Source organism: Condylura cristata, unplaced genomic scaffold (genome assembly GCF_000260355.1).
Source record: "Condylura cristata isolate star-nosed mole 26May11 unplaced genomic scaffold, ConCri1.0 scaffold00003, whole genome shotgun sequence".
In the NCBI taxonomy this organism is placed as follows: Eukaryota; Metazoa; Chordata; class Mammalia; order Eulipotyphla; family Talpidae; genus Condylura; species Condylura cristata.
Window position 1 is genome coordinate 9,766,605 of NW_004567104.1, and position 24,706 is coordinate 9,791,310.

The 24,706-nt window shown below is 35.5% G+C and overlaps 1 protein-coding gene across 5 annotated transcripts in view; it reads right to left on the minus strand.

Moving 5' to 3' along the window:
• Window positions 1-24,706, minus strand: part of PLD1 (phospholipase D1, phosphatidylcholine-specific) — a 199,164-nt gene that overhangs the window by 81,183 nt on the left and 93,275 nt on the right. For all 5 annotated transcript variants that reach the window (XM_012733922.1, XM_012733914.1, XM_004674964.2 and 2 more), the window contains 7 exons: window positions 23,887-24,039; window positions 20,312-20,461; window positions 19,355-19,438; window positions 12,169-12,250; window positions 5,253-5,363; window positions 1,551-1,751; window positions 308-521 (listed from right to left, as the gene is read on the minus strand). In XM_012733922.1, the coding sequence (XP_012589376.1) occupies window positions 308-521; window positions 1,551-1,751; window positions 5,253-5,363; window positions 12,169-12,250; window positions 19,355-19,438; window positions 20,312-20,461; window positions 23,887-24,039 (995 nt within the window). The remainder of the gene's footprint in view (window positions 1-307; window positions 522-1,550; window positions 1,752-5,252; window positions 5,364-12,168; window positions 12,251-19,354; window positions 19,439-20,311; window positions 20,462-23,886; window positions 24,040-24,706) is intronic.

Here is a 24,706-nt window from a genome sequence, read left to right on the forward strand (position 1 = left end):
TGTAAAAAGATAGAAAGTACATTTAATATTTTTTCTTGTATAAACTGTTATTATTTTGGAAATGCTCAGTCATTCTGCTACCATCAGAAATAGGAATTGTGGTTTTATGACTACTTTGTGCAAATAAAACAATAAGTCTTCTAAAATGATGCAAGCAAAGGCATGGTTTTGAAGAGGATGAGCTAGCGAACTCCCAACGCCACTCCTTCAATTCCATTATAGAAAGACAGATTTTAGAAACAGGTATATAGTTTCTGGCTATGGAGGAGTGTACACAAGATTAATTCTAGCAAAGACAATGACTTACTGGAGATGCTGTCAATGCTGCTGACGCTGTCTGCATTGTGCATCTGGTGTCGGTAAAGCTGCTTGTAGAGACTAAATTTGGAGAATTTACTAGGCTTTCCTATTCCTTTCAGTTTTGAATCCATTTCATCACCACTCTTCAGATTGGGCAGATTTTTGCTGGGTTCATTTTTATGTTTGAGGTTTAAAGATTCCATGGACTCTGTTGTTTCAACCTGAAAAAGTTATTATTATTTAAAAAAGACATTGCACAAAGAAGGCTACGCTGCACTGTAATCTGGTTCTGTAAATTAAGGCAAGCTGGGGTGTAAGTACTTGATGGTGGCTCCCTTTTTAGATTCACAATGTGTGGTTCGGTACCAGCCAAAAGATCCCCAATGGGGGAATCATGTGAATTGTATAAATACTACAAAAAGAATTCCAGGGGATGCACTGTAGTCTTCCTTTAGGAGGCCAAATTCCTGAAATTATATACCAATTAATCTTCTTATCTCAAATAGAGGTTCAAGAGTTACACTCACTCTTAAGGTTCTGAATTTCTTCCCTTGATTATCATTAAGTGATGCTTTCTCTGGCAAGCATATTCCCTGCTACTTATTCACTGATAGCTATTTTCTCAGACAGATCACCATCAGCTCCCACAATGGGATGGAGACTATCAAAAAATATGAGTATATTGATATCTTGGTAGCCACTTTAGTTAAAATAATAAGCATCTAAATCTGGCATATAACTATTTTGGGAACTCTTGATAGGAAAAGTACTCTGAGATGTTATAAACCTAAGTGACCCTGGACTGACCTCAGAATTCCTAAATGATCCCACTCATTCTTCCATTTTTGCAAGCCTTTAAATAACGAAAGTCCAAAAATAGCTTGTCATTTACTTCTATTAAGAATGCACATTGTTATTTAACTGAAGTCTCAATTGCTGCACATTTTTGTTTGTATACATTTTTTTTTCCAAATAGGAAATCAGTCTTTAAATGGAAAACAATGGAACTGACTATAAGGTAGCAAATGTTCTATTGGAGCTATTTCTTTTTCCAAGAGAGACTAAGACTAAGAGATGCAAAGTTACAGAATAGCTAGGTGGTAAGTTGGTTTTGAAATCATCTCTATCTGTTGTTCAGCTCAATACTCTTTACTCCTCCAGAGCAACCTTTCATTCACTCCATCAGCCTTGCTATGAAGACATATGTATAAACTAGGAAATTTTAAGCAACTCCGTAAGGTGAATCTTACCGAGAGGGAACTCAGGATTGGCCCCACAGCAACACGCTTCACACTGCCCACGTCTGTGAGTCTGTGCTCATTATCATCCCACCTTCCATAGGCCAGGTCAATGCCACCAACAAAAGCCACAGACTGGTCAATGATAACAAGTTTCTCATGATGAGCCCAAAGATAAACAGAGGACGACACATGATCGGGGTGCCTCATCACCTTGAAAGGGAAAAGAACCCTGACAGGTAACACACTACTCAAAATGCCCTTCATATTATAGTAAAACAGGTACATTTTCTCATCTCAATAGCATTCTGTATAATTCCAATGCCAAGATGTGCTATGTATATGCTCCCGCCTGTGCCCCCTCCTAAAAATAAAACCTATCCAGACATCTAATTTTATGTTCAGTATTGAGCAGGGGAAGAACATTCTTAGTTACTTTTTTTTTTTAAAGATTTATTTATGCATACAGAACTGGGGTACAGGCCAGAGGTGCAGGGGCCATGAGAGGATTCACCAGAGGCAGAGTGGGGAGCAGAACAGGCTGACTGACAAAATACACTGCTGAAGGGAACAGCCATCGGGTCAGGAAAGCCATGTGGGTCACCTCCAAGGCTGGGGAATTGAACTCGCTTTGAAACAGCTGTGGCTTGCTTGCAGTGCTGTGTTTTAACCCACTGCACCACCAGGAAGGGCCCACTGCCATCTCTAACTTTAGGACAACTGTATTCCATTTAGTTTGAAGTTTGGCCACACATTTCAATAAAAGTCAGTTCACTATAATATTCATACTTGACTTTCCTGCCATCAACTCTAAGAAAGATTAAATTTACCATTATTTTTAAAACTTAATATAAAAACTTCAATATCTGATTTTGGGAAAATTTTTAATATTTTGTAGCATTTTTATCACTAGAGGATTTTGAATTTTTTGTTAAATGTTTTCCTCTATCAGTTGAGATGGTCAATTTACTTTGTCTTTATTAAATTAATCAATTATCATGGATAGAACCATTTTTGCTTTGGGGACTACATCACAGTTAGTCATAGTGTATAATCCTTTCCATATGTTGCTAAATCCTGTTTGGTAGTGCTGTCTTTAAGATTTCTATATCAATGTCTGTAGGTAGGTATATTTTTTAATAATGGCTTTGCTGTCAGGCAAATGAATTTGCTCACAGAATGAATTATTATTTCACCTCTTATTCCTTTGTTTTGAAAAGTTTGAGAATGATTAGTGTTTGTTCTTTCTTAAATGCTTGGTAGAACATTATGCTTAAAAGCAGAAAAATCTGAAATGTACGATGTAACTTTACAACTTAAGAAACTAGAAAAAGAACCAACTAAAACCCAAGCTATCAGAAGGAAGGAAATGAAGATTAGAACAGAAATGAAGGGACTAGAGAACAGACAAACAATAGAGAAAATCGGCAAAACTAAGTTAGTTCTTCAAAAAGACCAACAAAATTGACGAACTCTTAGACAGATTAGGAAAAAGAGAGTAAAACTCAAATTTCTAAGATTAAAAATTATAATGAGGTTATTATTGCCAATGCTAGTGTTTCATTCATTAGTGAAGTTTTCAGATCCAGAACTTTCATTTTTATCGATGGGAAACTTCTTAATGCTGATTGAATATCCTTGCTAGCTATAGGTCTGTTCAGAATTTCTATTTCCTTGTGGCTCAGTTCTGACAGATTTTGAGTTTCTATGAATTTTCCCATTTTATCTAGGTTATACAATTTGCTAGCATTTAATTGTTCATAGTTCTATATATAAAATAATTTTTATTCCTGTAGTATTGGTAATATGTCCTCATTTTAATTTTTAATTTTAGTAATTTGAGTTTTACTCTTTTTTCTTAGTTAGTCTTACTAAGGGTTTATCAATTTTGTTGACCTTTTTGAAGAACTAAATTGGTTTTGCTTATTTTCTCCAGTTTTTCTATTCTTTCCTTCTGCTAACTTTGGATTTAGTTGGTTGTTTTTCTAGATCCTTAAATTTAAAGTTAGGTTTATGTTTCAGATTCTTCTTCTTTTTCAATATAAGCATTTTTAGCTGTAAATTTCCCCATTGGCAAGGTTTTCTTTCACTGAGTTTTGTAAGTTTTGATATACTATATTTTAATTTTAATTTGTCTCCAGATATTTTCTAATTTCCTTTGTGATTTCTTTTGTGATCTACTGGTTGCTTAAGAGTATTTTCTTAATTTTCACAAGTTCATACATATTTCAATTTTACTTCTGCTACTGATTTCTTATTTCATCCTGTTGTGTGGTCAAAATTATTCTTGTGCAATACATGCCTTTTCAAATATTAATATTTATTTGTGCAATCATATATATTTATCCTGGGAAGATGTCACATGTGATTTTGAGAAGAATATATTTTGTTGTTAAGTGGAGTGGTTTTTATGTCTGTTAGATCTAGCTGGCTTACTTATCATTGATGAGACATTGCCATCTTGAATGAGTGACATTTGTTTGGGACTTCTGGGCACTGCAGGCACTGTCTAGGGTAAGATAGCTGGCCATTTGTGAGATTAAAAACTCTGTTTTCCTAATATCCTGTTTAGTAAGTAATGCTATTTTTTGTAGTTCTGTGAGCCAGAGTGGTCTTGCAATTAAGCACATGCATGAGAACCCACAGACAGTGACCTGTCCTCACCTTGGCCCTCTGAAATATACTACAGTCTGTTTCAATTAATTCATAAAAGTCTAAGTATTCTTTTTTAAATAAAGGCAGGTTTATTAGGAAAAGGGATTAAAAGAGAGGCACCCATATAGTCACTGGTAGGTAGGGCGGTTGAAATAAGTATCATTTTTAAAGGAGTAAAAGCACATATAAGCTCAGAATCACAAAGCTATCTGACCTGAAAATTTTAATTCCTTTATCTGTATTTATTTCTAATACATTTTTTACAATGTAGAGTAGTTGGTGGGATCAACCCCACACTTTCATTTATTTGTGATCAACTTTTATTTGTTGTATGTTACTTAAAGACAGGATCTTTTCATCTTACAAGTATAGTTTCTTGCCCATGATAGGTAATTGAAAGGAATCTGGTAAAAGAATATGTAACTTTTTAGAAATGATGCTACTGATAATTATATTCTGTGGAGAAAACATTTTCAATTCTTTTAAACAAGAAAAATATATACTTGTCATATACTTTAAGCTTGCTGGAGATTTAGTTTTTCTTGATGTCTCACAATGACTAGACAATACTGCAGCTTTAGTTCTTTATAAAGTAGCATGTAGCTTTGCAAAACACTTATCACTTTCATTACTTTATTAGAAATTTTATGACATGCTATTTATAAAATGTCTTTAAATTCCTGAGAAGCTCTCCTTGCTGCTCTCAGCCTTCTTGGGATATCACAGAAAGATCACGTCTAAGAGATTCTAAGATCTCCTTAATGCAGAATATAGAACTCAACAAGTTCTTGAGGGATCCTGATCGACAACCCCATGGTATCTTCACTTTTAAAACAAATTTAGAAAGCATGTTCTTCCCTAAATGATTAGGGTAAGAGGCACAAAACTGAACTCTCCTGAATCCATCATGTTAGAAGGGTAAGCATGCATAATACTTTGTTTTATTTTTGAGAACACAATGCAACTATTCAAAATAGTTGCAGATTAACCACTCTTCAGAGCAACACATATCTGAAAAACTCTTACAGACAATAAAAAAGAAACAATGTTCAGAAATACCTTTATGTTAGAGTGCAGACGCATTAAAGTTCTTTTGCTGTATTCACTGTTGATTCCAAGAGCAAGTTCTACCTCTTTGTACAGCATTATGAAGATCCTCACCCCCTGTTGCTTTAAGAGAAAACACAGCGAGGAATTAAAACCTCTGGTATAAAGTCATGATTTTCTTTCTCATCTTCATTTCTCTGTATTGCACTTCCCAAACTTTCTTATATTAGTAAAATATATAACAAAATAGCTAACGAAAAAGGCAATAAGAGGTGAGCCATAAATGTATATTCAGAGAGGAATGTCAGAAATAGAAATGTACCTCCCTTCCCGTTCCATTCCTAAAAGGCAATAGGAGGTGTCTTGCATATTAAGACACAATTATCAGAAATAAAAACATATCTCCCTTTCATTCCATTCCTTGGCATGGTTTGTATACCAAGACAAAATGTCAGTTTTTGATTAATTACAGTCAGAAAAGTGAAATTGTAATCCCAACCATTAAAAGTATCTGATAGTCACATGTGCTTGGATATTTTCTAACACCCCTCATTGAGCAAAGTTTTGACCTAATTTATGCTATAGGATTAGGAGTTTTTGTTTGTTTTCATTGCACCTCAATTCATTGAAATAATACAGTTTTCAAAACTCTGATGCAATAAATTATGCTAAATGTATCCCTTATATGTTTCTGAGGTACTTTATCCTAGAATTTTTGTTTATTTAAAAATAATTTAGGGCCTTCCTTAGTGGCGCAGGGGGCTAAAGCACCACATTGCAAGCTAGCCACAGCCACTTCAGTGCAAGTTCAATCCCCAGTCCTGGAGGTGACCCACATGGTGTGGCAGACCTCTCCTGACCCACCTGCTGCACCCCTCAGCAGTGTACTTCACCAATCTGCCAGTTCTGCTCCCTACTTGTCTCTGGTGAATCCTCTCACTCCCCCTGCACCTCTGGTCTGAGCCCAGTTCTGTATGCATAAATAAACAAATCTTTAAAAAAATTATTTAAGTGGAAAATAATTATTTAATCTTCAAAGATGAATGTGTTGGTTTATACTCTTAGCTCACAAATAAATTCCTAATGTCTATTTCAGTAGTAAATAACTTCTTCAGGCATCAGCTTCTCTAACATTCAAAAATCTGTTTAGCAGCAGCACACAAATTAATATTGATTTATCTTAGATCTTGGACATAAAAGAAAAGAGGGCCTTTGGGAAAGCCCAAAACTTTAAATTAAAACTTCTTGGTAAGTTTCACCATGCAATATAAATAATATCCATTACTATTATTAGCCATTACAGGATAATACCCAGCAGCTGGTAGTATAGAAAAGTAGTCAAAATAGTATTTTTTTTAGTTCTGAATCGTGACAGTTTAGCCTATGTTAAACCTACTTTATTTACTCTCACTAAAATCTTGTTTTGCTTTTCAGGTTTGAATCCTCAGTATTGCTTTGCTATTTGCAATATTTTAATTTGCATTTTTGTTAGCCAGCGACTCTGAAAGCATTATGAAACTTATTGCATACATATTCACTTATGTAGGCATTTAATATCCTATAAATTAAAGCAAATAATTTTTCCATAATACTTTTTAGAATATTAGAGAGGCAGGCATATCTAATAAACCATAGTGACAAAGAATATTTTAGTTATGGCTTAAATTAATAATCCGTGGTAATTAAGAAACATTCATAATGGAAATTTGAAATAAAAATTTAAGATAATATTTGGTTGAACATATCTAATTTACTAGAACTGAAAGATTTTGCAAAACTATAGAAATGAGAAATAAACACAAGTTAATATTTTTAAGATGGTCACAGGATGTAAAATCTTGTAGTAAACCACATATATAGTTTCCCAATATTGCTCTGTTAATACTACAAAGTATATTTTGGCCTCTACATTCCTTTCTTCCTATTATGCTATATAATATTATATTATAAAATAAAATAGCATGTAATATTGCTTCAAAATAATAATACTCTCTCTTAGTGTTAGGGATAACTGAAAATATTTTTGAGGTGATATATGTATTAATATCAATTTGCAATATAATGTGTTGGAGCAACACATTGTGTTTATGTTGAAGGCTGCGTTAAGGAAGCTGAATATTAGGAGAAAAACCTAACTTTGCTCTGAAATAAAAACTGTATAAAAACTAGAACATTGTTTTATTTTTCCCCCCTATTATTCAGGTTTACTTCACTATTTTAGTATTTTAGGATTCAACATTAAGTAACAATCACAAAATAACCTTCCTATTGAGTGATATGGTACAAAATTTAAGCCCAAAATTTCAACCTAAATTATACCACATTACATTTGACTCCTTTCACCTTGGTTCGTTTCAACTGGATGAAACTCTGCATTATAGGCTTATGAAATTATTATTCATGAAGGGTGGTAGTTGCAAATTAAAAGTATCCTGAGTCTTACACTTTGCCATCTACCTTCCTAACTAATGGTTTTTTGAGAGAGAGATGTTAGCTTAATGGATTATATTATTAGCCTCCCTCTATTAATACTTAACATTTTCTCCTATAGTATGTTTTCCCTCACTGAAATATATTAACTCTAATAGTAATAGGGCAGACTTTTAAGTCTTTTTTAGCGTAAGTGTAAATGACTAACAAGGAAGTAGTTAAATATAAAAAGTTCATTTTTGTGTAGCCTGGTTAACAGCTATTTATTTATTTATTCTCTTATTCACAATAAACAGTTAGTGACAGAATTTCTGTAATAATAAAATGAATTCCTCTTCTTTTAGTATTATAATGCTATCATAAACTGAGCTATAAAGAGGAAAAGAAAAATTCTTTGGCAATGAAAGTTGTAAGAACGCAGATTTATATAAAATGTGGGAAAATCCATATAACTAAACCCAACATTAGCAATAAAAGAACTAATGTTAATTCTGTAATTTGAAAAATGCACGTCTAAAGCATCCATTGTTTTGCCAATGCCTTTTAGTGGCCTTAGGGGAATTGTTTATTATTTAGAGAGCAGTATGTACTGAGGAAACTAGGAAAACAGATGGCCTAGAGTGGACTATGCAGTGTTATAGTTTCATCTCTGCTGAACTCGACTATTGATAACATGAATTCTCCACAGAATAAACTTCACGAGGTCTGAATTTTGAAAGATGAAAGTTCTGTTTTATTTTTTCCTTTAGCTTTTAATCAAGATAGAAACAGTAGGAAGTTTTAGGAGTTTTACATATATAAAGTACATGTCTAGACAATGAGAAAAAAACTTTTATAGTAAAATCAATGAGGCTGATTTTTTAGCTAGTTTATTCCCTCTGGTTGCTCAAAGTACGTAATCAAAATATTTCCCAAATGCAACCAAGTTTTTTGACCAAAGAGAGTTTAATTTGCAAATCTCCAGGATAATCAGTAATTGTATCACTTTTCAAGATATTCCCCAAGGACTTAAGATATTTCCAATAATGTGAAAATGAGAAGTAAAGGAGGGAAAAAAGGAGTTGTATCCCTGCAATTTAAAATCAGACAGCACTGGTATATAAGAACCCAAATGCCCAGGTGCTTTTTCGTTTACCAGTTTTTATTAAATGGCATTCCTCAATGGCAAAGACACACTCTCTCCTTCCCAACTATGTACTTCTAGCTCACTACTTTGATAAGATTCAGTCTTTTTTTTTTCTCTTCATCTCATTTGACAGCCTGGACAGATTTCTCTCCTATTGATTACTGATCGCAACTCTAAAATGAGAAACTAGAACTGTTTCGGTAAGCCTCCAAGTTGCTACTTTCGAAGATTACTTTGATGCAAATCTCATCAACTCTATTACATATTTACTTCTAAGGCTGAAATATACAAGTTGGGTATAGACATACAATGACCATAACTCTGAGCTAATGTTTCTAGCTTCTTCCAGAGTAAATGCAGAACTGTGGGAATCCCTCAGATGCTGATTTGGGTTGTAAACAGTTTGTCTCACATGATTTGCTTATATTAAAAATAGTGCACTGTTATCAAAAGTTCAAAGAAACAGGAAAACATCAATTTGTTATTGCCATAAAAACAAAAATTGTACTTTCTCCCTATGAAGCAGCAATTATATAAGGCAGATAAACTAAATCCCTTCTAAAAAAGGATGCACAATCAGATAGAAGGGGAAAAATCATATATTGTAATCAATCTGTGGACCTTTGGGACTCATTAATGCAAAAATAGATGTTGTTTTCAACCCATTACTTTGCAAAGCTAGTGGTTTTCTGAAACTAAATTATTTATGTGAAGCAGTGCTATGAACATCTGAAATGTCAACTTGGAATGATCTGAATGTTAAAAATTTATGAAAAATAACAAAATAATGTAGCTAAATTAAGGAGGAAATTCTGCTAAGTGAACTACTGAGAAATTAATATTTAATAGTGTTATTATTTCCTGGAGAATTTTTTTAAGTCATTACAGGCATTTAAAAATTGTAAGTTTCAGTAAACAAATGAAAATTGGAACAAAGCATCATTTCAGGCAATGAGGTTTACTTGGACGTGGTGTTGACTTGAGCCTTCACCAGGGCTCATGGTTCATTAAAGCAAAGAGAAGTATTGTGGACACTGGAAGAATTAGAAAACATGTATTAGCTAACACAGGGTAAGGACCCAGCCTGCAGGTGCTTATTCCTGAAGTCTGTGTCCATTTTCTAAGTGCTGTAGAGTTTATTTACATTTTTGATAAGCAACTAACACCCAAATGACCTGAGTCATCTTTACTTTTCACTACCAGGTGCCCCTTCCAGCACATCATTTTGATCAAATTGCCCTTGGTCCAGAAAATCTCCCCCTCAATCCCATCCCCAACAGTAGTTCTCACTGCTCCAAGCAAATGACTCACAGAGCTTCCACTTCCGAGCTGCCAACTATCTTTCCTGCTTGATCCGCCATCTTACCTACATAAGACCTGGGCTTTACCAGTCCAGTCATCTTGCTGTGACCAACAAACCTACCTGAACTCCTGTCTCCAGAACATTTCCTATACCTAGAAATTTCATCTTTACATTAAAAAGTTGCTTGCCCATCATAAATAGCCTAACCCCTTTTGTTGTGAGAGGATAGGCTTCCTTACTGGCCTGCCAGTGCTCTCTCTCCTGAAACGTGACATTGTCCCTGTGCCTAGTTGATGCTTGCTTGAAAAGATTTTTAAGCTTTCTCAGATCAAGAATCATGTACTTTGTTTACTTACTTCCCCATGTGAGTAGTCAAGTGCTCTGCACAAAGGTATTCAGCAAATAGGTGCTGATTAAACCTTATAGTAAGTACCAAGTTTGATGATAGCCAGGCAAGACTGGAAAAACTAATTGAAGTGGACTCTTCAGAAGAAAAGTGGAAGGTGCCATGTCACAGTGAGAAATGTAGAGAAAGATATAGCCCATTTAACATACAACATTTAATATACAGTAAGCAGGTGGTATATCTAGGACTGAACCCAGGAAATGAGTCCTACAGCACCCTCCATGAGAGGGAATGGAATCTTTTTCACACCTGCATCACCCTTAATTAGTGCGGCACTCAATAATTCTATGCTGAGTTATTTAATGAATAAGCAAATAGTACTTTTCAGGACCAGAATTTCTAACTCAGTTTAGACAAAGAATTACACTAGCAATAAAAATGATGCTGTTTGGCAAAACAGCATTTATTTTTAATACTGACAATGAAGTTGAACTATATCAAAGAATCTCTAGAATTCCCAAAGTAAAAGTATGGGGCAATGTCACTAAAAAAAAAAAGGAAAATTGAGTGGGGAAAGAGGAAATTAATGAAACCTGTGAGAGCCAGAAATAGGCCAGGTCCAAATAATTATGATCTACAAACTTTGCTAAAATGTTTAAAGATAACATAAAGAACATTAAGAGAGTTTAAAAAAATAGTGAAAGGCTAGATTAATTGAGGCATAATTTATTTATTTATTTATTTGTTTATTTTTTTTAAAAGATTTATTTATTTTTGTATACAGAACTGTGATACAGGCCAGAGGCTCAGGGGCGGCGAGAGGCTTCCCCAGAGATAAAGTGGGGAGCAGAACAGGCAGATCGACGAAGTACACTGCTGAGGGGCGCAGCGGGCGGGTCAGGAGAGGTCTGCCACGCCATGTGGTCACCTCCGGGGCAGGCGGGAATCAAGCTCATGCCGAACTGGCTTTAGCTTCTTAGTGCTATGCTTTAACCCGCTGCACCACCAGGGAGGGCCAAGACATAATTTATAATAAATCCAAAACTAGTCTAATCCAACTTACCTCTAACATAGTTGAATGTCAACCACACTTAAAAAGAGCATCAGAACTACTATTGGAAAGTAGTCGTTAGTAAGCTTATACCGCTCCAGTTATTTACATTTTCTCTTCTAACAAAAAGCACAATCGGTGCTTACCCAGAATCTATAGGGTCAATTATATAGGAACCAGTTTGACATTATTGTCATAAACTGTCCCCAAACTGAAACCAAAACAGTATCAATTCTTAATGTCTCTCTCCATTGATATTCTTTATTATCATCTCAGTGAAGATCATTTGACTGAAATTATTCTCTAAATGGCTATGTTTTCCTCAAACACCAGAATAATGACCATAACTGTTATGTTACATTTCATCACTTATTAATTAATGGTAAAATGTTATTAGATTTTTCTGCCTATAAAATTAACTGCCCATAGCTGGTTTTAAAGCAAAGATGAGAGATGTTAATATAGCCCATGCTGTGAATTAAGCTAAAATATTTATGTACTCAAGAGTAATAAGAAAAAAGAATTAAATGAACTCAAAATCAGTAGGCATTCTACTTTTTATCAAATTATAAAGAATCATGTTTTTAATGAAGAGGTTTGAAAATGAAAAGACATGTAAAAGTAAGTAAACATTTTAAAAATTAAACCAGCAGTTGTGTGGAAAATACATACTGCTTTTCGTTTAAGAATGCAGTCCAACCTCCAACGATTTCCTTCAACCACTGGGCGTTTCATGAAGATTTCTGGACTCAACCTGAAATTATGAAACCAAGATTTCAAGAGGTTAAAACAAAATATAAAGTTCTGGAAGCAAAGGTAATTTTAGCCCTTATGTTATCATCATCCATCCTGCACTGTACTGAGTCACCCAAACTTTGCTTGAGTCCACCTACCACTTTCAAAAGCCTTTTTCTATGCAAAAGCCATGTAGGTCTCTCTCTTATACAGGCATGCATACAACACACACATGTGCAGATACTAGAGGTCCTCCAACCCACAGCCATTCTTTACCTTCTCTTTTATGCTGTCAGAGTCTACCTCCCACTAGACTCTGGGATACTTGCTTTCCCATATTCCCATGCAAAAAAAGCACAACATGATGCAATTCTAGATAGGGAGATGCATGTGGAGGTGTGCATGGGGTTAATGGGAAATTTTGTAAAAGACACATACACAAACAGCCAGGAAGAGGCTTTCAAATAGATGTTGTTTGGGGACATAATGATTATAGTGATGCAGACATATTGAACTTCTAAGGGGAAGACAAGACAGTTAAGATCACTAGACACTGCATCAATTCTAGGACTGCCTGACTTTGTATTTCTTATCAGGTGAGATAAATAAATACTTGTTTAAGCATATATTAGTTGAGCATTCTATTAACCCAAGCTGTAACTTTTCTAATTGACAGATATATGTACACTGCCTTCCTATATCAAGTGTCCATGGGACTTCAGATTTCCTGAGTAGAGGAGAAGATAACCCGGCTCACAGATGAACTATTGTCAATGTGAGAATGAACCCCAAGGCTGACTTTTCCCCTTGGGGTTGAATTCTAAAGTCGATGTCTGGGTTAAACTCTATGTGATTTTACTTCCTTATGATAAGAGGAAACAAGTGTGCAAGATGCATACTGATTTCTGACATGTTAAAATGTACTTTTAAATAAATGTTCCTTTTAGAAGATTTTAAAACTGTAAGTGTTTATATGAGAAAGACAATTTTCAAAATCAATGATCAAAGCTGTCATAAGAAGAAGAAAGAAAAAAATAATAAATTAAACCTCAAATAAGATGACAGAAAGAAGATAAATTAGAATTAAAAGCAATATAAAAAAGAAAAATAACAGACAAAACTTAACGAAATCAAGGCTAGCTCTTTGATTGGATGAATCAAGTTGATAAATGTCTGGCTAGATTAAAAAAGGAATAAGGAGTTTGACTACATTAGATTGGAACTTATTTCACTCAGTAAAATGTCTCCATATTCACCCAGGCTGTTATAATTGGCATGATTTCCTTTAAAAAGTGAGTAATATTGCATTCAGTGTTCATATCTTTATGGAATTTTTGGTGCTTCCATTCTTGATTATTTATAAAAAATGTTGCAATGAGCATGAGAATGCAAATATCTCTTTATGCACTGATTTCAATGAATTTGGATATAGATCCAGAAATGGGAATGCAGAATTATGTGGTAATTCTACTTTTAATTTTTTTGAGGAAACTTCATAATGTTTTCCATAGTGGCGGTACCAATTTATATTTCCAGAAACAAGGGCTCTTTGAAAGGTGATTCAATACCAGGGACTGGGGTGAGAACAAATCAGGAGGTGTTGGCCAAAGTGTACAAAGTTTCAGTTATGCAAGATGAATGGCTCCTTAAATAGAGAATTATATTTAACTTTTGGAGGTGATGTTTAGGTTGATGGCATTATTTGTGGTGATGGTTTTATGAGTTGACACTTATCTCCAGCCTCATCAACTTGAATATATTATGTGTATGGTTTTTAAATGTTCAACCATACCTAAATTAAATGGTTTTTAAAAAGAGATCATATAAACACACGATCATGGAAGACATATCATGTAATCTCAGATGAAAAAATACATAAACTTGCCATAATGGATATTTTGTAAAATATATGTATGCTTATATACAAGATTAGAGAAGCAAAAAAAAGTTATAAAAAAGGGAGAAGTATAAATTATCAATATGAAGAAAAGGAATGAATAAAATATAGATCACTACAAAGTCTGCATATGTTAAATTAACGATAAATGGTAATAGAAGAATATTATAAATACCTTTATATGAATAAATGATACTTTAGGGGAAAAAAGGAAACTTCTGTAGGAAATAACTTATTAAAATATAAATAAATATATTGAAACTCTTTCTGTATATACAGTATTTTAAAAACTAAATTCATGATTTAGAAAATTGCCTGATCCTTTGAAGTCATAGTTAAACATCCGTATATATGAAAGCTATCGCAAAGATGTATAGTATAGTATGCCACAAAGTAGCAGGAGGAGGATGCATTGTTCCCCTCTTCCTTTAAAACTTTTATGCTGATTTCTTATTAACTTACCTGATGCATTATTGTCATTAAATCTTGCTACACAGTATAAATATAAACCTGCAAAAGGATGAGCAGGGAGACTTGCACCCAACTCCAACTCCCGTGTCTTCCTCGCTCCCCTTTCCCCTTTTTCTCCTTTTCCCCTTTTTTAGGATTCTCCGCTGGCCTATGCCTTCCCACCTTAGGGCCCTGCCTGTCTTGCCTCCAGAGACACCTCGATAGTTGGAGCTGGTCTCCAACACCAACCACTAGGTGGAGCACTTAGAGGCCGTGTCTGAACAATACAGCAAAGGCTGAAAACAACATTAAAACCACACAGACAAATGGCTAATTGGAACGTTCGGCCTGGAACGGAATCAATTGTCCACTAAAACAAACTGTCGACATTATTCACAAGATATACATAGATCCAGAGTCAGACGAAAACCAGTTCCAAACCCTACAAACATAACTATAGAATTGAGACTACCAGAGATGGGATGGAGAAACACAGTGGGGAATGCGTGTAATGGCCTATGGTAGAGGATGGTGGGACCTTGCTGGTGGCTGTGATATGGTGACTTGTACAGAGGAGGTGTGAGTCTATGCTTCTGAACTACACAGACTGTTGTAAACCAATGTTAATCAATTAAAATATATTTTTTAATATTTTTATTAATTTAAAAAATAAATTTAAAAAGACCTAAAAGAATCTTTTTGATATTCAAAACTTCCATAATAAGTTTTTTTAATAACTTGGCATATCAAGATCAGAAAATTCTCAACTTAAAGGAAAATGACAATCGATAGATGTCAATGGCAAGATGCCACAGATGCTGAAATCAGTTATTCTAATATTTGTTAGATATTATCAAAATGTTCTGGCCAGTAAGATGAATAGTCTTGATATCAATGGAAAGACAGAAAATCTCACCAAAGGAAAAAAAAATGGAAGTTTCAAAGTGAAAAATACAGTTACAGAAAAGAAACTTACTGAGAGACTGAATACCAGAATAGAGGTGACAAAGGAAATAATTAAAGATAGACATTATCCAACCTGAATAACAAAGAGAAGGAAAAAACTGAAAAATAAAAAGTCTCAGAGACCTATGGGACAATACTAAATAACAGTAATTGTACAAGAGTACACTCAGAAAGAAAGAAGTAAGAAGTGCAGGAAGAGCCTAGAGAAATAATGGCTTGAAATTTGGTGGTGGGTGTACTGTTGTAACATTCCTCTGAGAGGTATGAGTCAAATTATGATTCAATGTAAATCATCATTACAATAATAATTGTAAAAGTACTAAAATTTAAAAATGTCATTCAACATAAAAATTCACAAATTTGCTAAATCACACAAATCAAGATTCAAGAAGCTCAGTGAATCACTAAGAGAATTCACCTGAACATAATAAACTACTGAAAATTAAAGAGAAAAAAATATTAAGACAAACAATCTAGAAAATTGAGGAAAAGAAAGATTTGAACGTATGATTCCAAAAAACTCAAATATGTTTTTAAAAATTACAGGAAGGGCCCTCCCTGGTGGCACAGCCGGTTAAAGCACAGCACTATGAAGCTAAAGTCACTTTGGCATGAGTTCAATAGCCACATGGAACGGCAGACCTCTCCTGACCTTCAGCAGTGCATTATGGGGTCAGTCTGCCTGTTCTGCTCCCCACTGTTTCTGGTGAATTCTCTCACCACCCCTGCACCTCTGGCCTGTACCCCAGTTCTGTATGCATAAATAAATAAATCTTTAAAAAAAATCACAGGAAAATGTGTTTCACGTAAAAAGATTTTTCCTGATCTGCCTTGTTTAGCTTCGCTTATCTCATCTATAATTAAGTCTCTGGCATTTAATTAGAATTCACCAAATATTAGCCATTACTACTGACGTTACTTCCACTATGCCTTAGAAATTACTTTATAGAAAGTTTGACATGACTTCCCCAGTATATTTAGTACTTCAGTCCCCTGAGTACATGAAGTACATTTAGTACTTCAGTCCCCTAAGCTGACCCTTACCACTTCCCTCGTGAATGATACAATAGTTCTCTAAATGATCTCAATAACCATTGTTATAGAGTGGTTCCTCTTCAACACTGAATAAAATGGTTCCTTTTGAAAACAAATGCAATAGTATTTTCCATGCTTAAGATTTTTCAGTGGTTTCCAATGTTAACAGGGTTAAGTACAAACTCCTTAGCAGCTCATCCACTGTCCTTCACAACTTGGCCCTAGCCATCATTTGAATATCAACTCTACACTATCACAAAAAATGTTGTATTGTCCTCCCTTGTGGCACCACAAGTTAAAGCGCAGCACTATGAAGTTATCAGCAGCCACTGCAGAATGAGTTCGATCCCTGGGCAGACGGGTGACCCACATGGCATGACAGACCTCTCTTGACCACCCTGCTTTTACCCTCAGCAGTGTATTTCATTACATCTGCATGTTTTGCTCCCTACTCTGTCTCTAGTGAATCTTCTTACCTTAACCCTCTCCCCCCCAACACACACACCTGTTCTTGTAAGAATAAATAAATCTTTAAAACACAGTTCTTATAAGAATAAATAAATCTTTAAAACACACACATACATACACACACACACCAAAAGATGCTACAGCTAAGCTATACAAAGCTTCTGCCTTCCTCCAAAACCGTTCTGCTTTCCCACACATTTAGGCTTTGGCTGATTCAGTCACCCAGGCCCCAGCTAATGTTCCCCAGTGAGCTCCCACATTCTTGTAGACTTAGTCACTGCTGCTTCCTGTGCTCCCTCCATGGCTCCTCTTTCTCAGTGAGTTAGCCCTGGTCCTTCCTTTCTATGTCTGACTTCCTCACTCCATACTGTTTCAAGGTAGATGCTGCTTCTTATTCATCTTCATGTATACTCAGCCTGGCTCAGGGCCTGACACATCATGACTGCTCACTACATTGCTCTGGAATGTACATGTGCATGGCCAATGAATGGAAAGATGGTAAAATGAATTCGTAAACAAAGGAAGCAATTACTTCAGAGTCCTTGGTTGTTTCTCATTGTACTATATCTGTCCTTCTTGAATGTTAATTATTTTTTAAGAAACATATTAATGCAGTTTTCACCTTACACAGAATTAGAATAGAAGCTTCTAAAGGGCATTTGTATCCCCTACCTGTGCTTTTCATACACTCAGAACAAAATATAATAGTGTTGGTTAAGTTGTCGAAAATACTCTTTTGCAACATGCTTGCATAGCAAGAATTTTCTTCACTGGTATAAAGGAAGTCACTATGTAGGTTTTATTTCAAAGGGAGTGTTGTAATAAGATGTTATCCTAGCATCATCACGAAAAAGAAGTAACTTCCTGATTTTCTTTTTTCTTACTCACAGTAAAAGAGAAAACATTCAGGATTCCATCTCTTTTGTTGCCTGAGAGTCTATCCAGAGATATAATATTTTCTTATAAAAAGCCATGAAAATATGAGTTCAGTGGAAAAACTATTTTATGCTGTCATGTTTTTGCCAAGCTTTGGGAAATATTTTTCTAAAACACTATAGTACTTCATTAAACTTGGGTTTATCTTCATAAGTGGTGAGTAAGTACTCAACTAAAGAAATAGCTTCTAAGTGTGAAACTTTCTTTTACACTTGTAAGGACTCAGAGCTAAAGTCTGGCAAGAATTAAAAAAAAAACAAGCTTAACCTCTTCTTTTAACATAAGAATAATTAAGCTCACATAGAAGCAGACTACCACCTCTTGACTGTAATTAATGATTCTCAAGCAAGAGAGGCTTTGGTCTAAAGATATATTTGGCAATGTCTAAAGATATCTTGGTTACCACATTTAGGAACTTACTACTAGTGTCTAGCAGATACAAGTCAGGGATGCCAAAGCTGCTAAACATTATTCAACTCCCCAACAACCATGGCCCAAATTGTTAGGACAATGTTTGGGAAAGCATGCTCTCTCTATATTGTTAATTTCCACATAATTGAGACAAAACAGTAGAAAAAGACAAACTCATATTCCTAAGTACTCCATGAAACAAATTAACATGATATGTTCACAGTTCATATATAAGGTAGTATTTAGAAGAAAACTGAAAAAAACTAAGGCATTTGATACAACGAAGTTCTTGGAGTGAAAACACATTTTAGACATTCTAATTTCCATTGTAGGCAAAGTTGGCGTCTGCAATGGGTTTTAACTGTCCAGACAGATGGATAATTGGAGCTAAAGTCAGACTATAAAGCCTGTACCAACTCCCACAGTAAAATTTCCCAAGACCTAGATGAGTTTTAGTTATAAGACTACCAGTGGCTTTAATAAGCATTGTAACTCTCAATGATGTTTTTAAAGTGATGTATCTCCAAAAAGTCATTATCAAGGACATTTTAATAGTAATAGTCAAAATGGAATTAGTTCAACTTCAATGGGACAATTCAGAAGTCTACTCACTGACTCTGGTAACACATGTACCAGAATGAGGAAAGAGAGCAAAGAAGATTATTTTCCCTTACCTCTGTAACTGGATTTGCATTGCAATGTAATCTTTACTAAAATGAATATTTGTGTATCTGCTTCCAAATAAAAACACAAAATTGTTTTTTCTAAATACCTTAAGAATATATTCAGATGCCAAGATTTGTGAAAAGGCCTTTCACAGAAAGCTATTACAGTTAATTGGTGTGAGACTTTGGCCAAACCATCTGTGGTTACTGCCAGTTTTCACAATGGACCATACTGGAAGCTCACACTTTCCTACACAGAGACATTCCAGCAAAATCCCCATGGACAAATACTAACCACCAATCGGTGATAAAAATCTCTTCCTTTGCCTCTTCCATGGCATTGGCCACATCTTCAAAGTATCCTTTGGCATTAACATACCTGAAAGACAAATTTTTTTAATGATTTATTTATTTATGTATACAAAACGGGTATAGGCAAGAGGTATAGGGGTGCCGAATGGATTTGCCAGGGACAGATTGGGGAGCAGAACAGGCAGATCTACTGAAACACACTGCTGAGGGGAGCAGTGGGCCAGACAGGAGAGGTCTGCTGGGCCATGTGGGTCACAAAACTTTTCACTGACTTCTTTAAAAAGAAAAAAGGAAGGAAGAAAGGGAGGGAGGGAGGAGGGAATGGAGGGAAGGTGGGGAAAAGACACAATGTATGGAAAAGTAAAAGATGGAAGACACTGCGTAGCATCTCTATTAACCACCAGTTTATTTTATCTATCTGGAGATAAGAATTGAAAAGATAACTTTCTATCTGCGACAGAGGAAGCAAAGTAGACAGAAGTGGTATAATTCTGCTGTTAAACAACAAATTACTTGTCCTTGTCTTCCTCTAGGAGCACATAATCTCCTACCCTGCTAACTCATACACCATTGTTCTGGGACTAAAAACAGGTCAGTTTCCTGTCCATGGTAGGAAAACATGCTAAACATAATTTTATTTGAAGGAAATATCTTGCCAGTAAGTTTATTTCCTTAAATTATGGTTAATTACTTAAATAAGCTTTCTATTTGCATCATTAAGGAAATGTATATATTTAACTTTTAAAATCAAACTTCTAAATAAAACTACCTACCTAAACCTCACTATAAAGACTAAGTTGTGCTGAGGTAGTCCTATAAACAGAAGCGCTAATCCAGTATAGTAACTTTGCAGATTCAAAAATTGATTCCAGGCAAATTTAAACCATTATAATATTAGGTGTTATATTAACATTGACAGCCTCGAGCAAAAAGATCTTACCATTTTGCTAAAGTGTTCTCTTGGATAGCAGCATAGGAACCAAATCTATGCTCTTTGAGAAAGTTGGTGCCATGTTTCTGGATGAATTCTTCGATAGCTCCTCCCCACCACCGAGCATGTCTATAGCTGTTGCATTTTAGAATAAGTGTCCTTCAAAGAAAAGCAAAATATGGAAAAGAACAGTCACTCTGTGTTCTGTTTCTTTAAGCAAATTTAAAAATTAAACATGCCCCATTTTGTTTTGGTATTGCAGCAAATATTCTAGGCATCTGACTTCTAAATATTTTGGCAGGATTTTAACATATATTCAATAAAGCAAGAATAAATCTTCAGGTTATATATTCACTCATCCACTCTCATGCAAACAAGCATAAAGGTACTTATAGACCTAGAGCTGTGCTAGGTTGTGAGGCAGATACTAAAAGAGAAACCCAATCTGTCCCAATATAAGAATCATATTGTCAATATGAAAGATGAGCAGGCTTTGGGGAAGAAATGCAATGATCCTGGGGCCTCTCTGGTGGCACTAGGGGTTAAGTGTCAGCTCTATGCAGCACAAATTCAATCCCCCAGCCAGGGAGTTCACCCACATGGTGCAGCAGTCCTCTCCTCTGTCTTGCTGCTGCTCTCCTCAGCAGTGTATTTCAGTAGATTCACCTGTGTTGCCCCCCACTCTGTCTCTGGTGAATCCTCTCAACCCCCTTCCCCAACCCCCACACCTCTAGCCTATACCCCAGCTCTTCTATACAGAAGTAAATAAATTTAAAAAAAAGAAATGCAAAGTTGTCCAGACTTGTCCCCTCAATACTTCAGACTGATAATTTAGTTATTTGCTGAAAGCCACTAAACCGTGAGAGAGTTAACACTACTAGGGTGGGGACACATGCCAGGTGAGATGTGGGGAGCTGAGAGAAGGGAAGTATCAGGTGTGGCAGGGGAGATGCCAGTTTCTGGAGGTGAGGCAAGGGGGTATGAAAAGCACTTGGCCTTTTGCCATCACACAAGTACTGCCCAGTGGAGGTGAAATGCCTCTGAAAACCAATTATAAGAAAAAGAGTCTGTACAAGTGATAAGTGACAAGCAGAGGTATCACTTGTGAATCAGAGCAAAGGGAGGGCGGAAGACGGCATGAAGACAATCACTGCAGTACACTGAATTCTACAGAGACAGTGTCAGGGCAACTGAGAGTGGAATGAGCACTGAGCAATTGTGCTTAACTGGAGTAAAATATAGTTAAACATGGGCAAAATAGGTCCTAAGAAGCTGACAGGCAAGATGCCATCATAAGTATTTTCTGTGTAAACTTGCATGCAGATGCTTCAGTCAACTTCTCAGTATCTCTGAGATGTATTCAGAGAGATGGAAGAGCAGATCTTCTAAAGGAATATAGAAGTCTGAAGACATGACAAAGATGGACTGACTTGCAATGAAAGAGAAATGAAAACTGATAACCCACTTAAAGGGGAAACAAAAAAAGTTCAAGAATCCCAAGACACCCAAGAGGCCACCTCTGGCCTTTTATGTATTCTGTGTGTGTGCCACCCACTAATCAAAGGAGCACATCATGGCCTACTTACTGGCCATGGAAAGAAACTGGGACCTGTGTGAAACACACAATCAGGTGACAAGCAGCCTTATGATAAGAAGGAAAAATATGGAAAGGATGCTTCAACCTACCAAGCTAAAGGAAAGCCTGATGTGGCAAAAAAGGGGAGCAGTCAAAGTTGAACAAAGCGAGAAAAAGAAGGAAGAGGAAGGAGATGAGGAATGAAGAGGATGGGGAAGAGAAAAAAGATGGAAATGTTGAATAAGGTGTTGCTGCGCTGTTTTTTTTTTTCCCTTGTCTATAAAGCACTGAAATTCTCTGTACACAAAATACTTCTTTCAAACAGAAAGTAACTGAAATGTAGACTTGTGATATTTGTTCTTAAACGGTAGTTTTCTGTGTGTAGTTAACACACCGCCGAATGTGTGTTTAGACAGCCCCATCCCATTGGTACTTTCAAGAGCCACTAACCTTGCCTGGTACAGAGTGGGGGGTGGAAATTCAAAGGGTGCTGGTGCACAGCACAGACAGACAAGGGTGGGCATTTTTTCGTCCTCAATGGCCTCTAAAGCAGCTTATATGAAATAATTGTGCAGTGAGCTGAATACCACTCTGTACTTGAAAAAAAAAATGCAGCTGTTTTGTTGACAGTTTGAATGCTTCTAAATCAATGCAATATTTTTTCCTTAAAAAACAGAAGAGAGAAGTATCCCAAATGTGGAGACAGAAATGGTGAAGAAGCAAGTAAAACAGTATTGAGTAAGGGATGGTTAAGGGAAGTGTCTGCACAGAACCTGACAGGCTGCATTAGTGAGGGGTTGTAAATAAAGCAGAAAGATATATAGGAATTACATAGATCTAGAGATACAGTGATTATATATGTAATAATAATATCTATATATAATATTATATGTTATATAATATATATATTATATACAATATTATATACAAATATTCATATTAATTACAGAAAACATTATAATTAATTAATAATATGTGTTTTGTATATTATATTAATTATAATATAATAGATTAATTATAATTATATAATATAATATTTATATTAATTATATATGATATGTATAATATTATATATAGATATTATTATAAATGGAGGAATTTGAACTTATTTGCTAAAATGAATAAGAGAACATCTACCACGAAGAGGATGAAAGCTGGATTTGGATTTATTTGTTTGGCATTGATGCACAATAGGGGATAAAATATGAAGGCAAGCTGATAAAGTGACTGCCACAGGGACCAAGGATGTTTGTAGCCTGATTTCTATGGCTTTCAGGAAAACAGGACTATAATGCCAGAAAGAGCTTTCAGGGCAACCATGGCATTCCTATAAGCAACACTGGGTCTCCTATTATCAAAAAAGATCAGAAAGTTCGGGATCTTTTTCACATACACACACACACACACACACACACACTATCAGGGTATATATGTCTATGTCAGTCAATATGTGTAACAAAATAAATATACATTAGCTTCATGTGCACAAACCTGACTGGGGTATATCCAGAAAGACACATGCATATTGTGTAATTACAATTTTCCAGAAGTAAACATATTTATCAGTACACACACTCACTAATAAAATCTATAATAATGGAAAAGTATACTTAAGTTCCTTTCAAGTACTTTTCTTAAAATTTGTGAGTAAAGAGAAATCCTGTATATAAAATCACATTTTATATGTTCTATGATCAAAGTAAAATTTTATGTTTTATAAAATATGAACTGTTGCATCTTAATTTATTTGTACAGTAAATTGGTATTTTTGAAGGGTCAATTTTGGTTTTGGTTGAGATAAATTCACCCAGAATAATTTCTTGTAACTGCACATGAAGAATATTCTGATCTTCAAAATGGATACAAAGTACTTTCCTTACTTTTGATTGAGGGTGGTTTTTAAGTAACTAACATTTTACTTATTTTTTTTTAATTTTCTTCATTTAAGGTTGAGGAAAACTACTTTTAAGAAATTTTAGTAGAGATGTTAAAAATTTGAAATTTTTACCTCGAAAGACTATCAATTCGGACTCCATATTTTGTCTCTGTTTCCTTCCTTCCCACCTTAATGCTGAATTCTTTATCCACCAACAGGACGAACGCTATAGCACCACTGTCTGGCTTCATATACAGTAAAAAGGAATCTTTCACTATCAGCCACCTATAAGAGGGCAAGAAGTACTTGAAAGTTGTATTGAATTGTCAAAACACCACCAACAAATTATTGTAAGTCTGAAGGAAACACTCTAGCAGACTTTAAAAATAATTCTAGTCGGCCCTCCCTGTGGCGCAGCGGGTTAAAGCACAGCACTAAGAAGCTTAAGCCACTTCCACATGAGTTCGATCCCCACCGGCCCCGGAGGTGACCACATGGCTGCAGACCTCTCCTAACCCGCCCACTTCTCCCCTCAGTGGTGTACTTCATAGATCAACCTGTTCTGCTCCCCACTCTGTCCCTGGTGAAGCCTCTCACCCTCCACATCTCTGGCCTGTACCCCAGCTTTATATATATGAATAAATAAGTAAATCTTTAAAAAAAATAATAATTCTAGCTTTTTTATTTTTAAGATTTATTTATTTATACATACAGAAGTGGGGTGCAGGCCAGAGGTGCAGGGGCCATATGGGGATTCACCAGAGACAGTGGAGGGAGCAGAACAGGCCAACTGTAGAAGTACACTGCTGAGGAGAGCAGTGGGTGGGTCAGGAGAGGTCTGCCGTGCCACGTGGGTCACCTCCAGGGCAGGGATTGAAATCATGCTGAAGTGACTTTAGCTTCTTAGTGCTGCGCCACCAGGAAGGGCCCAAAATAATTCTACTTTTTATAC